The following is a 14,077-nucleotide window of genomic DNA, read 5'->3' as shown; positions in this document are numbered from 1 at the left end:
TTTCTTTTTCTTCTGACAAAAGGAGGGCCTTTTTGCCCCCCTAAATGTGCCCAAAAAGTCACCAAATTTTGCATGCAAGTCAGGCCTGGCGAAAAATTTGATATTTAATGGTTTGCATTAATGGGCGTGGCAAAATGGCTCAACAGCGCCCCCCGGAAAACTTTGTGACTCAAGCCCCACAATACGGTTTTACGTACATGCACGAAAATCGGTACACACCTGTATCATGGGACAACTTAAAGAAAAGTCTCTTGGAGCCATGGCCGAAACCGAACAGGATGTCAGCCATTTTGAATTAATCGTGTCACTTTGGCGCAATTTATGCCATTCCTTCGGCAGTTAATACGGCCCGAACCGGTTGCCTCAAGCCCCATAATACGGTTTGACGTACATGAACGAAAATCGGTACACACCTGTATCATGTCGCAACTTAAAGAAAAGTCTCTTGGCGCCATGGCCGAAACCGAACAGGAAGTCGGCCATTTTGAACATTCTGAATTAATCGCGTAATTTTGGAGCAATATGAGCCATTCCTTCGAGAATTAATACGGCCCGAACCGTAACGTGCACCCAGGTGTGTTATACATCAAAATGTGCATCTACATCCTGCGACTACACGCATTACTTTTCTCTTTCAAAAGTGTTAACGTGGCGACGCTAGACGGCAAAAAGCGCGCCCCCCCTTCATCTGATTGGTCCGTATTTGATAGTTCCCCAAAAGGCACCAAATTTTGCATGCAAGCCAGGCCTGGCAATAAATTTGATATTTCATGGTTTGCATTAATGGGCGTGGCCTAACGGCTCAACAGCGCCCCCTAGAATACTTTTCTCTGCCATAACTTTTGAATGGTTTGACATACAGAGTCGTGGGTGGTGTCATGGGACTCGGAATAGAGTCCTTGACCATAATTGGTGAAAATTAGCCCCGCCCCTTATTCTGATTGGTTGTCCCTTTTTTCTGCTATAACTTTTGAATGGTTTGACATAGGAAGTCGTGGGTGTGTCATTTCTGATATGCTTATGGGGGCGGTGGCTGTGAGTGCGAGGGCCCGTTCATCGCTGCTTGCAGTTTTAATTTTTCTTTGTAGTTTCACACTTTGCTTCTGCAATAAACCTGTGGAAAGAGAAAACCCAGAGTCTTGCTTGGAGTCGAGTGTTTAGCTGCCTGTCAATACATGCAACAGACGCATTGAGGACAGAACAGACTCCAATCCTGACCTTATGCGTTACATTAACGAACATCCTAGGTCACTTTTGCACAGACTCACATCCGGCACTTTAAAACCTCATGTTGTATATTTTCTCTTTTCATTATATATTTGCTCTTTGTATTGCACCAATCACCACACCAAATTCCTTGTGTGTGTTTAACAAACTTGGTAATAAACGTATTTCTGATTCTGATTCTGATAATGACAATCCAATTCCCGGAATGGTGTATGACACACTGTAGCCCAAATAACCCAACCTTGTGTTTGAAAGTGCAAGCTGCAGATGATATCCGACTGGGTGCAGCAGCATACACTCTTTTATTCTGACCTTGGGTCTCAATATTAAGATAAACACCCATGTAGATATAATCTGTCACTGACATGTAGCTCGAAGCAATCCACCCATGCATTGGAAATTGCCAAAGGATTTGTTGCCAAGGTAATGTACAGCTTGTGTTCAGTTGAGACACTAGGCTAAATTGAGCACTCTTGCAGCTGCACATCTGTTTCTAACATAAGGCCACTTGCTAAATAGCTGTGAATACTTAATGAGATGGAGAGGGAAAGTTTTCTTCCCTATCCAAGACAGCCAGTGCCAGAAGCTAAAACTAATAAATAAATGTGGTCAGGAAGTAGTAGCTTTGGAAACCTCAAACATGTTCCTCCACTGGTTGTGTTATCAGTGGTTTTAAAATGGATTTCTAGATAGATTTCAAAAGAGTTCTTTAAGTAATGCCAGTGCCATTAAAAACATAATATTGTCACTGTCCATGGTGCTGAGATATTACTTAAATGGGTGAAAAAAAAGTAAAGTTGTTCAATATTACTATATACTAATATTTGTTAGTACTCTTCAATTAAAAAGAGGAAAAACCCACAATGTTGCCAGAATAACTTGAAAGTGACAAGGTCTTAAAAAAAACATATTGACTGAAAACTGACTAATGAGGCAAGGCATTGCTTTTGAATTATGGCAGCAAGTTTCGCTCCAGAATGTGTTGACAGCCTTGAGATTTAATTGTACCTGCACAGATTCAAGAAACCCTGTACCAGACGCAGCAAAGCAGCCCCAGAACATAATTGAGCCTCTTCCGTGTTTCACAGTAGCTACAGTCTTCTTTTGCTTCACGCACAACATGGAGCTGATGCCACTTGCCAAATGTTGATCTCATCTGTCCAAAGGACATTCTCCCAGAAACTTTGTGGTTTGTCGATATGCATTCTGACGAAATGCAGTCTGCAATTGTTATGATTTGATTTCAACAGTGGAGTCCTCCTCGGTCATCCACTTTCACTCAAAAATTGATGGTCAGTAATGATGGATAGTGAGATCTGATTCTAATCCACCTTGACCTTGGAGCTCACCTTGAATCTCCTTTGGAATGTTTTCCTGGACTCTTTGGTTACAATTCATTTTATCTGTCTTTTCAATCCGTCATCAATTTTACTCTTCCAGATACATCAAAGAAAGGTTGGCTACAGTCTAACGGACCCTAATCTTTTGAAATTTGTAATTGTAATCAGGAACATCAAGCTGCTTGGAGACGATTTCATAGCCTTTACCGTCAACATGATTATCTATAATTTTCACTATGGTCCAACTATCTGCAATATTTTATCAGGGTGGAAACTAATTTCTCAAGGTCAGTTTCATTAGTTTGTTTTTTAAATAATTCTGTTGAACCACGATTCAAAAAAATCACTAATTTCATTAGCCAATTCTAAATAAATGATTACTTATTGTTACTTTTGTAAGTTACAAGTGGTTTCAGCGACCATTGTGGGGTTTTCCTTTCTTAAATGGAACGCTACCAGTAAATTTGTCCACGTGTGTAATCATCGGCCCAGCTGCTACCCTTTTAGCATTTTTAACATTTCTATACAGAATTATATGACAAGTGACAGTTACTTTAGGCTCCAAGAGAGAAATACTGAATGATCATGCTAAGTACCTCATTTAATTAAATTAACACACCATAGCTCAATCTTTATCTGATTTAAACATATTCATTAAAAAAGGTTGCCATGAGATACTCACTTACTTACTTGGTGATTTAAGCACTGCACTGCAGACACAACTGATGTGACAGCTATACTGTTACTCATCCTCATCAGTCACGTAAGGGCGAGTACAACTTTATTTGAATGTGGGGGGTGTGCATGAAGACGAGAGTGAATTAGCTGATGTAAGCCACATAATTATTCTTTGTGTGTATGCCAATAGATGTTCATGTGGAGAAACCTATTCTTAAAGAATGATTTTTGTTTGAATACATTTTTCTTTTTGTGATTCTTGCCATTGATTTGATCAGAGCAAGTTATTTATCTCCAGCAGTGAATGCTACAAACTTTAAGTTATTTAAAGATATCCAACTGTAGACTAGTGTATTAAAGGGGAGTGGCAATCCTCATATAAAAAGAGTTAATTAATTCTTACCACAGCTGGGGAACATAAAGAGAACGCCACTAACTAGACATTGCCGCAGTCTGCAGGCACAAAGGCTGGGTCTCAATGGAAGCATAAACACAGTGTTATGGATCTATACGTTTTCCTCCCAGCAAGGAAACGCAGTACCGTGGTGGTCCAGGACGTTATAATGAGAAGCAATGTCTGCGAGCTAGATGAAGAGGGAAAACTGAGAATATTCAAAATGACAAGCAATTAAATATCTGGGCCGGCGGTGTCAGGGGAATAATCTAGAGAAAGGTGGCTGAAGGGTGGGGGGTGCGGGGGCACTGGTTAATATCCATCCTGATGAACAGTTGCAGGGTATTGGTGAAGCAGAGACGGAAGGTCAAACACTCTGCAAGGTAATATGACTTCCTCTACTTTGTGGTAAAGTAAGGGACTATCTTCCTATGAGATTAAAAACCTAATACTCATTTCACATTGCAGATTAGCGTGTAATTGTTTGGGGAGCAGAAGGCTGCCTGCACTCTGCAGCTTCACTGTGGGGATGAGGAGATGATTTGGCTGAATATGGCTCTGGCTCGCTTGGTTGCACACACTGAATGCTAGTATTGAGCAGTGTGAAAATTAAGAAAAAGAGATTTAAGGACAGGTGTTTATTCTATAATATTTTTAATGTTTTAATCCATCACCTTTTAATGCATTTAAAAGTATTTTCAGTCCCATGACTGTCATTTGCTGGAAATCCCACGATGCCACATGGGTGAGTGCATCTTTAAACCTTGCAGCTTTGTTTTCAATGCAGTTGAAAAAAAAATAATTGTGATTTAGGAGTACTTGGGAGTGAAACATGCACACATGGTGTTAAAATAAATCTTTCTTCAAATGTATTGGCTGATGGAGGTTGATCAGTTTCGTGGATAGTTCATTTCAGTCTAAAATGCCTAATTTTTAATTTTCGTTATCGTATGTACAGACAATTATTTCAGTTTAAAAAGAGTTGTTTTTTTGTTCAAATTCATCTTTGAATGCAGCATTATTCAACCAAGTGTCTGTGTTTGTATGTATGTATTTCCTGTTTTAATGAAGTAGAGGGAATAAGCAAATCACTGTTTCTTAAGAAGCGCATAAAGGCCAAAACATTTTTGTCGACATCTATCTTGTGTCAGGATCAGTACGACATCTGCAATCTGCACAATCACCAATCCAAACAAGTGAACAACTCATCCTGCTGACACGGGACAGAGGGCCATTAATGATTCTGAATTGACAAAACACCTGTCGCTCAAGTTGACGGTACAAAACTAGCCATGTAAGGAACATGAGTAGAGAAATCTGAAATCAGCTTTGTGGGGTAATGTTTGCTAATAGTCTATTTGCCAGCCTAAAGAGCCCTATTGTGAACCCGGAAATGTTGAGTACCACAAAGTTTTATGTTAGAAATGTACAGTACAGTCCCCAGCATTTAGAAACTGGTGGATGCTAACTTGTATATGTTGGGCAATTAGCATAATTAGCAACAATTATCATACTCACATATATGGACAATATTTCAGCAATTGCTTGGCCAATTTGGACAATATTGGAGTGGTTTTGGGGGTTATTGATGATGCTGAATCCATTTCTGACATTTTCAGAATTCAAAATGGCCATTTCAACCAGAAGTGGCCATATTTCAACTCAACACTTTCAATTTCAACTCCAGATTTTGATGAATTTTAGTCGAGTTTGAGGTTATTGATGTGCTTAATACATTGGACTTACATTTCAGAATCAAGAGAGCTCAATATCGTTGGTGTGAATGTTAAGACATAAATTTCATCAAATGTATTTAGTTCTGCTCGCGTTTTTTTTGCTGTGCAGCATTGTGTCATTTACCTGTGGTTACTGCTGCGGGTGGAATAACGGCCGGATGGAAAGACGGACAAAACACAGCTTTTTATGTATGGATTATCGTCTCAATGCAAGTAAATTATAAGGTTATGGAGCTTATTGGTTATCTTACTTAACATTGTAGTTCTACCAAAAAAATCTAACTAAAAACAAAAAGTGAAGGGTTTTAAAAAAAATGGGCAAAGCTTTCCTTTTATTGTGTAATTACCGTCTCTTTGTTCTTCCAGGAGCAGATGTGTTTTCAAAGCCATGCATTTGTTTACTTGAGCATTTGATTAGCTCATGGCACTTCATCACAACAGTGTAGCACCATAAATCACCAGCTATGCTCACTTACACCACTGGCATTTAATTCATTTCTGCTTAATTTGGTCGGCTAATTGTGTGCATATTCACAACAAGTCTGCATTTTGTGATGTTTATGCCGCACATTAAAAATCAGAGTCTTCTGAAGACGTGTTTGTTTCATTGGCACTTTAATCATTACAGATAACAACAGTGTAACGCTCCGGGGCAAACCAAATGCCACCTCATAACTCTCTGCATACTGCATCTATCTCATTATACGGTCCGGCTCTTTTTCAAAGCACAGACCTGTTTTGAAAGATTGTGCGTTAAAAAGGAAAGTGGCCCAGAAAATTGGTGACGGAGATGAAATGACAGCAAGACCCTTTTTTGCTGCTTTTCCACATAGAGAGAAGAGAGAGATTGGTTACTGACAGGCGGCCGGAAAACGCTTCCATGGAGGCTGAGCTGGCGGAGCGCTGCTTCTCCACGTTGAGGAAGAGTTACAGTGCTGTTGTGTGTGGCCAATGTGTGTGAATGAAGATAAGACCAGTGGCAGCACTCAATGGAAGATGGCAGGACACATTTGAGGCTCATGAAAGACCGCTGTCAGGCGGGTTATCAGCAGGGTTTTGTGCAGCGCAGGTCGGGAGGACGAGACACGAGCTGCACGTTGACGGACAGCACTGGGAGAAATCGGATCAGGGAAGCAGAGAGACACAGAACCGTGGCACCCACAAAACAGCTGGCTCTAACCTTCGTGCAATCTACCACCACCACAGGACTGTAACTAAATCAATTATTTATTTTAGGGCATTAATGTTGAGTCTCAGATTTCTGGGTGGTTAAGCCCATGAACGTTCATTAAAGAACCATAAGCTCCTCAAGACCGGTGTAAGAAAGCGACAGAGCTGTCTCAGGTCTCCTGTGTTAAATGCACAGCGCCCTGCTGGCCCTGAGCCAAGTGAAAGGAGTTCCTATGTAACAGAAGGCAAAGAGATTAAGTAACAATGGCTCTCAATCCCATTCCTGGTGTGACGAGGCTCAGATTTCCCATGACAGGGTGTCGACATTCGGTTGTGCAACTTAAAAGTATGCATACAGAGCCAAAACAGACAAGGGGCAAGACTAAATCTTGATTTCGGTCTTATCATGCAGTCAAATTCTAATGCGTCTTCCTCACTCTTCACCTCCAAACTCATCCATCACCTTCTGAATGTCCAGGAGGGGGGCGGGAAAGAGGTTCACGGAGAGTGTTCAGTGGAGGTGGAGGGCAGTGAGGATGAGTGATTAACCCAACCACGAGTACACAGCCTCCCAACACCCTAACAAGGCAGGGAATTTGCATTCCATTGCATACCTGTCAGGAGATAGTCCAGCAGTGAATAATAACAGCACACCGAGTGTTGTGAAGAGGCAAACATGCAGACAGGGGAGGCTGAACGAATAGGCATTACTCTGCTCCCATTGTCATCTGTTAACAAAGACAAATGGTCTTTATGCCAATGTTGCATTATACCACGCATTATATCATTGCATTATACCACGGTGCAAGGGTGTAGGTACTGTAGCACTTGGTAGATAGATACCTTTATTAAAAATGAAAATAAAGAACACCTACTCAAGAGGTTTTGTAAGATCGCGCTATTCTTTTCATTGTATGCCAACACTTTGTTTAGAGAAACTTTAATTTTCCTTTAAGTTGTAAATAGGGATGGGAATCAAGAGCCGGTTCTTCTGCAGAACTGGCTCCCAGTGTTTCAATTCCTTGGATTTGAAAATTTTCGCAAACGATTCCCTTTTCGATTCCAGTGGGCACGAATTACGTCATCACGCACGTTACGTAGCAGTCAATAGTAAACATGCGATACAAACGCTCGAAAGTCTGGTTACATTTTAGTAAAAAAGACAGCAACAGGGCAACTTGCAATACTTGCCAAGTGGATATTTCGCCAAAGGGAGGAAATACTACCAACATGCAAAAACATTTGCACAAACAGAATGCAACCCTGACCCTTCCTCCAAATGAGAATCGATAATGGAATCGATAAAGAACCGAATCCAAAAATGGCATCTTCAATGGAATGGAATCAATTCCCATCCCTAGTTGTGAATATAGTTTGTTTAAACTCTGACATTTTGATTTCTACAGTGAGCAGTTTTATTGATCAGCAAGTTTACAAAGCTCGAACAAACCATAAAAAAATGAAATGAGGATAAACTAGAGGCCACATGGAGATATAGTTAGCTGGACTGTAGAAAATGCCATCTGCCTGCAGAGACGCTTGCGACAGGCTTTTACACACATTGCAATCCGAGAAGGTGTCGACATAATTGCTAGACAGACTACAACATCACCGCAATTAAGCTAAGTAGAGAGTGGAACTGGAGCTGTCAATCACATGGGATGTAAACAAGACTCCAGTTCAAACATGTTCAAAGCCCAAATAAAACACGATAATAGTGTCATAATCATCCTTTGCTATGATATTATACAGGTGCCTACTACCCTATACACCTGTACATAAGTAAAACTCTAGTAATGCTGCTACCACACACTCAATGAGACAAAACCAGGGTGGGATGGATGACTCGTAAAAAGAGTGTCCGGAGGGATGAAGAAGGGATGATTGCCTCTCGCAAGGGGACTTAAGTACTAAAGCAATGTATCATTTCTTTACATTGGATCTTCAATGCTTGCAGAGATCAGACACTTTGGTGTGGGCTCACACCTCAAAAGATGGGAGACTTTCTCTAAGCCCCTTGATGTCTGGATCCAGAGCCAGTCTACGCTGACACCTGTGAAGGAAACAAGCCTCTGTTACAAGGCTCATCCCGCCTTTCTCTCATCGATATGTTTATTCTCCTGTTTTATGCCTTTCAACTAATGGGATTTTTTTTTTCTGCCCCAAAGAAACATCCATGAAGACCTGCCAAGTACTTTCATTTAAAAGACAACTTAAAGACTTTGCTCTTCATTTCAAAGCCAACGCTCCGGTGTTCAATGGGAATTGAATTACCCATCAAAAGAGGGGTGAGCTGAAAGAGGAACACGTTTGAAAAGTTTGCTTAGGGCACCATTTACTGAGTGCTGCTTGACAGAAAATAATAAAACGGGGGAAGGAAAGGGATAAAGAATGTAGCCTCCTCTTTTTTTAATCTTCTTTCTGCCGGAGACAGAGCAGCCAAAGGTGTAAAGAGGAGACAGGAAGTGATCAAAACTTTGGAAAACATAGTTGACGATTTAATAGACACACATAAGATCTTTAACACGTACACAGTCCCAGATTATGTCTTCGGCTCGACAAAGCCCTAAGAAATCTTTCCAAATCACAGCTGCTGACAGGCACAACAAGGGCAATCTAGTTGTCATGAAATCTTCAAAAGAAATCTTCAAAAGTATCTTTAAATATCCTTCAGCAGACTGAGATAGTTCCCTGAGATTTCATCCTGGATATGATACTATCTTTAAACAGTCTTGGCTGCAAAAGACTGATACAGTATTCCCACCGTCTGCAGGTGTGCAACAAACACTCCTGTGAGCATGTTTGCATCCATGATTGTGATTCGTGAGTTTGCCACCACTGTAAAGCTACAATTAAACATGATCCACGTGATATAAGAAGTGTTTTCCAAGTCCCCCTCAGATTTTGTGGAAAACATCTTTTCCAGCTAGGAATTAGTGTTTCAGAATATGTATTCAAAAACATCACTGCAGGTGACGAGTGCTTGTTTTATCAATGTGAAAACACTGACTGAATCTGTGTGTGCACTGAATTTAAAGTGAGTTTAAGATAAAACAGGGTTGAGGGTTTGACATTAAAATATATATAAAGACAATGGTGTCCATTATGTGGCTGTGTACCTCTTACTGTGTACAAATTTATCAAGAATTTGATTCTTCAAACAGTTCACGCTGAGTCGTATCTTAATACCCAACACGGCACCATAACGGCATATTGCCTCTCATCCTTTTTAACTAACTGACGTTATTGAAATGCAAATGAGATATTTGATTTCACAGTGAGTGGGCTGTGACAAGGATCTAGAGCAGAGAAACACATATTAATAACACAAAAAAATGAAACTTTAATATTTTATTATTTACATCTTACATAGTAAATAATAAAAATGAAAATAGCAAATATGTAAGACACAAACTGTAAATCATACAGATTTACATGGTGTCTCCGATGTTCGATTTGCGGTTATATTGTCCCCTGTATAGTTTACTACCACAAACCTTCAGGCCATACATTTTTTTATTGTTTTGCAGCAGTAACTCAGAAATATAGTTAATCTATTAATGCAATTCTTTGAATTATGAAAGCAAAGTGAAGATGATTTTTACTGACAACCTATTTACAGTTTGAGTGCAAAACAGTTGTTTAATGAGACAGGGGATGTTTTGGATCTATCCTGTAAGTGTTTCATCAATAGATTCTCAGTGCAGACATCGTTTTAAACTAAAAAAAAAAAGAGACGTATGAGGTGGTGTAAAATATACACGTCTCACAACCTCATTCAGGGTTTCAACGAACTAAATCGGAGTGACGACGGCCTTCACTGGTCAAATGTTAATATATAACATTATACCAGTATATAACAGTAATGGTAAGTATAGAGTATGCATTTATTTTGAAAGTGAAAGTTGTCGACAGCACACCAAGGAAGAAGTAATCGGCTTCTGCGTCATTCAAGTTGTAATTAAAAGGAATTAATTAAATTCTTATCACCCAGGTTTGTCAGATTAATTTTCTAATGTGTCCTAATCAATTAATCCTGATGTTTCTGTCTCTCCTTTCTCGTTTACAGGGGAAATAGTCCAAGCCCGAACGTTGTAAAAACTACTTTCCTATGCTCCCTCCGCGCTGCATGTAAAACATCTTTGTGAGAGGTCATATAGTGTGTCAGTGTTTCTTTAACAGCAGCGTTAATCATGCTCTTGAAACGGAGGGGCGCTTCACCCCGTGCACCCATCACCCCATCATCCCTTCTTCTTCTGAGCATCAACAAGTGTTAATTGCACTTGCCACACTTGCTTCAGCTGAAAGGATCATATGAAGCATTTTCAGTGTGCTTATGCCTTTTTAAGTTCACTTCAAGGACTGGGGGAAATCACACAAGTACAGTAGCATCTTCATCATCATTCAAATTTAGGACAGTTTTAAAAGTATTCTTCAGTGACCGACCGTGGGCCCGATTTTGATAAAATGACATTTAGAAATCAAATGTTAATCCACTCCCTGAAACAGCTAATGAACTTTAGAAAAGGCTGTTCTGTAATTTCTAGAAAGATTGCAAAAAAAAAAATCCACAAGTTCAGGCAACAGTGTTAATGTTTTAACAAGAAAAGGAAAAAAAAAGAAAAGAAAAGAAAGAGAGACCCAGTATCCCATGGTACCTGTGAGGGATTTAGAAGTGGAGTCCTTTCTTCTGTGGGGATCTGATCCAGTGCCACTTACAGAGCCCTCGTAGCTAATGCAGTCATAACAAAGCAGAGCTGTTCAAGAATAAAAAAGAAAAAAAGTATATAAAGAGAAAATGGGCCAAGGAAGAAGAGTCAATGTTGGTGATAAATGTCTTTTCTCAGTAAAAATGTTTGGCTTATTTTATTTTTCGTTTTAAAGTGGGGGGTGCATATTTATATTTCAAAGCCAGTGTTTCCAGGAACAGCCCTGTTTGATGTTATGGCTGTGTTAGCCATGCTCAAGCTCTCAAACCACAGAGACTACCTGCACCTACATGCATCTGCACAACCAATCATGCCCCCTCCCTGAGCAGCTTATCAACCTAGTATAAACTGGCAGGACTTGGATCAAAAACGGCAAACAATAGCCCCAACACCTGTGAAATGAATGTAACAGGGGCATTAAGAGAGGAGATAAAACAAGAAGGGAGTAAACAAAGAGTTTAAAGCCGAAGAACTGTCATAATCTGGCAGAGGTTGTATGAAAAGTTGTTAGAGCTGAAAAAAAGAGATGCCTGGGTTAGTTGGGCAAAAGAGAAACAGAGTCTGATTGGTGTTAAAAGCAGCCCTTATATAGATCCAGTCACTGTTAAACTAGACTCAGACGTGTATGATTCGCTGTGGGAGCTGTGTGAAAGGAAAACTAGCAAACGGAAGGGATTTTTCAACAGTAACAGTAACAACATACAGGACTGTCTCAGAAAATTAGAATATTCTGATAAAGTCCTTTATTTTCTGTAATGCAAAAATGTCATACATTCTGGATTCATTACAAATCAACGGAAATATTGCAAGCCTTTGATTATTTTAAAATTGCTGATCATGGCTTACAGCTTAAAGGAGCTTGAGGCCGGATTGAGGCAGAATTTATGAAAAAAATTCGTATACGTTTTAAGTTTTCTAGTAATAATGTCAGATTAAGCGTTCCAAACCCAAAAGAATGAGCCCTCTAGTGTATCTCTCCGTTGCCTTGAACAGGCTGTGTGCTGCAAAATGTGCTGCAATTCAGGGCCCGAATTTCCCGCGCTGTCCTGCGGATGTGACGTCACATGACGCTGCATGCGCGTTCTCCCTGTTCTCCCGTGCCGGCTTCACTGTTGGCTGCAGTACCCCCGACGGCCGTCGTGGTGAAGGGTGGCGCTAGAGAGTCTCATTTCTTAAAAGGAGCCTCAAGCTCCTTTAAGAAAACTCAAATATCCTATCTCAAAAAATTTGAATATTCTGGGAATCTTAATCTTAAACTGTAAGCCATAATCAGCAATGTTAAAATAATAAAAGGCTTGCAATATTTCAGTTGATTTGTAATGAATCCAGAATGTATGACATTTTTGTTTTTTTAATTGCATTACAGAAAATAAAGAACTTTATCACAATATTCTAATTTTCTGAGACAGTCCTGTATATACTGTAGGTTTGAATTAAAAAGTGGAACTGTATCCTTACATCATTTGCTGTATGATGCACATCATATTAACTGTTTCTCCTTGTACATCATTGGATTTTACATTTATTCTAAGACACCATAACTGGGTAAACGGTATCTACCTGCAAATGCTTTGGAAATCCTCTCCTTCTTCCACTCCCACGGCTGGTCGTATTCCTCGGGGGGCCGCTCGTCGTCCTGGGGTAGCCGGCTCTCTCTGGGGCATCGTGATCGCTCAGGGTCCGAGTCTCCGCCGTTCTCCGTCGGCTCGTACGGCGTGTCGTACAGAGGCAGCTGCTTCACGGGTCCGTCCTTCGGGCCTCGCCCGCCTGACCTGATCTCTGCAATTAATGAGAAAGACTGACTGTTAATAATTAGAAATAAAACTTTATGTATGAAGTCCACACATTGCAGGCTGTTAGTGAACATACATTTGTTGCCACACATTTATTATTCTAGATTATTGTGTCAAAATCAAGTCAAATTTTATTTATGTAGGACATTTAAAACAAGGAGTTGACCAACTGCATAGATAAAGTCAATGATATCAACAATAAATATGAAACTAAGAAAAATAAACTTTATGCAAGACTAAAATCTGAACAATATAAAAAGTTGAACAGTGTTTATATAATTACCGGTAAAAACCCTGACAATTTGCACATCTGGGACTAAAATCAAGCCAACAAAAATAAACATGTTTTCAGGAGAAGTTTAAATAAAAAAAAAGAAGCATATTTCTCGTACAGCACATACTGAGATTGATGTGAGAAAACGTACAATTTCAGATAAACGTATCCTTATTATGAAGCCAAAATGGAAGGAAATTATATAAATTTGCCAGCTTAAGTGCACAACATCACTGATTAGGAGGAAGACTTGGATTTTGTTTGTTTTATTGTTAAACAGAAATGCAGTTATGGGCTGGGAAAAGCCTCACAAAACCCATGTCAAGTAAATAATTGTTTCTACTTGCGGCACGAACAAATCAGAACCAAAATGAACTTGTGATGAAGCGAATCAAAGCTGGTCGTATACTCGTTTTATATATCACTCGCAATACCAGCAGAAAACAAATCTAGGCATCTCAGAAAACAAAAGCAGAGGGTGTTAGATGGCGTCGGGTGATACAGGTGCTGTGACATCAGGCAGGCGGAAATTTGAGCCGCAGACACACAAAACAAAGTTTGCAATTATTTTCCTTCTGTGACCGACAGCAAGAACAATCCACAAACATCCCGGTGCGGTTGCCGTTAAACACTATTGAGAAACTGAACAAGCGAGCCAATGCAAAGCATTTTACAACTTGATATGGTAACTTAAAAGACAGACATGGAGGTAAGTGTTATAGAGCAGGGGTTCTCAAATGTGGGTACGCGTACCCC

At 40.0% G+C, this 14,077-nt stretch overlaps 1 protein-coding gene across 2 annotated transcripts in view; it reads right to left on the bottom strand.

The window, feature by feature from the left end:
* zgc:158464 (uncharacterized protein LOC791139 homolog) overlaps positions 1-14,077 on the bottom strand; it is a 141,634-nt gene that overhangs the window by 29,748 nt on the left and 97,809 nt on the right. Inside the window, exons 3-4 of one of the 2 annotated variants that reach the window (XM_061746246.1) lie at positions 12,815-13,033; positions 11,204-11,302 (exon numbers count right to left, since the gene is read on the bottom strand). In XM_061746246.1, the coding sequence (XP_061602230.1) occupies positions 11,204-11,302; positions 12,815-13,033 (318 nt within the window). The remainder of the gene's footprint in view (positions 1-11,203; positions 11,303-12,814; positions 13,034-14,077) is intronic. The other variant, XM_061746247.1, reaches the window with a different exon arrangement.

This window comes from Cololabis saira, chromosome 2 (assembly GCF_033807715.1).
Source record: "Cololabis saira isolate AMF1-May2022 chromosome 2, fColSai1.1, whole genome shotgun sequence".
In the NCBI taxonomy this organism is placed as follows: domain Eukaryota; kingdom Metazoa; phylum Chordata; class Actinopteri; order Beloniformes; family Belonidae; genus Cololabis; species Cololabis saira.
This window is presented reverse-complemented; position numbering and strand designations above follow the sequence as displayed.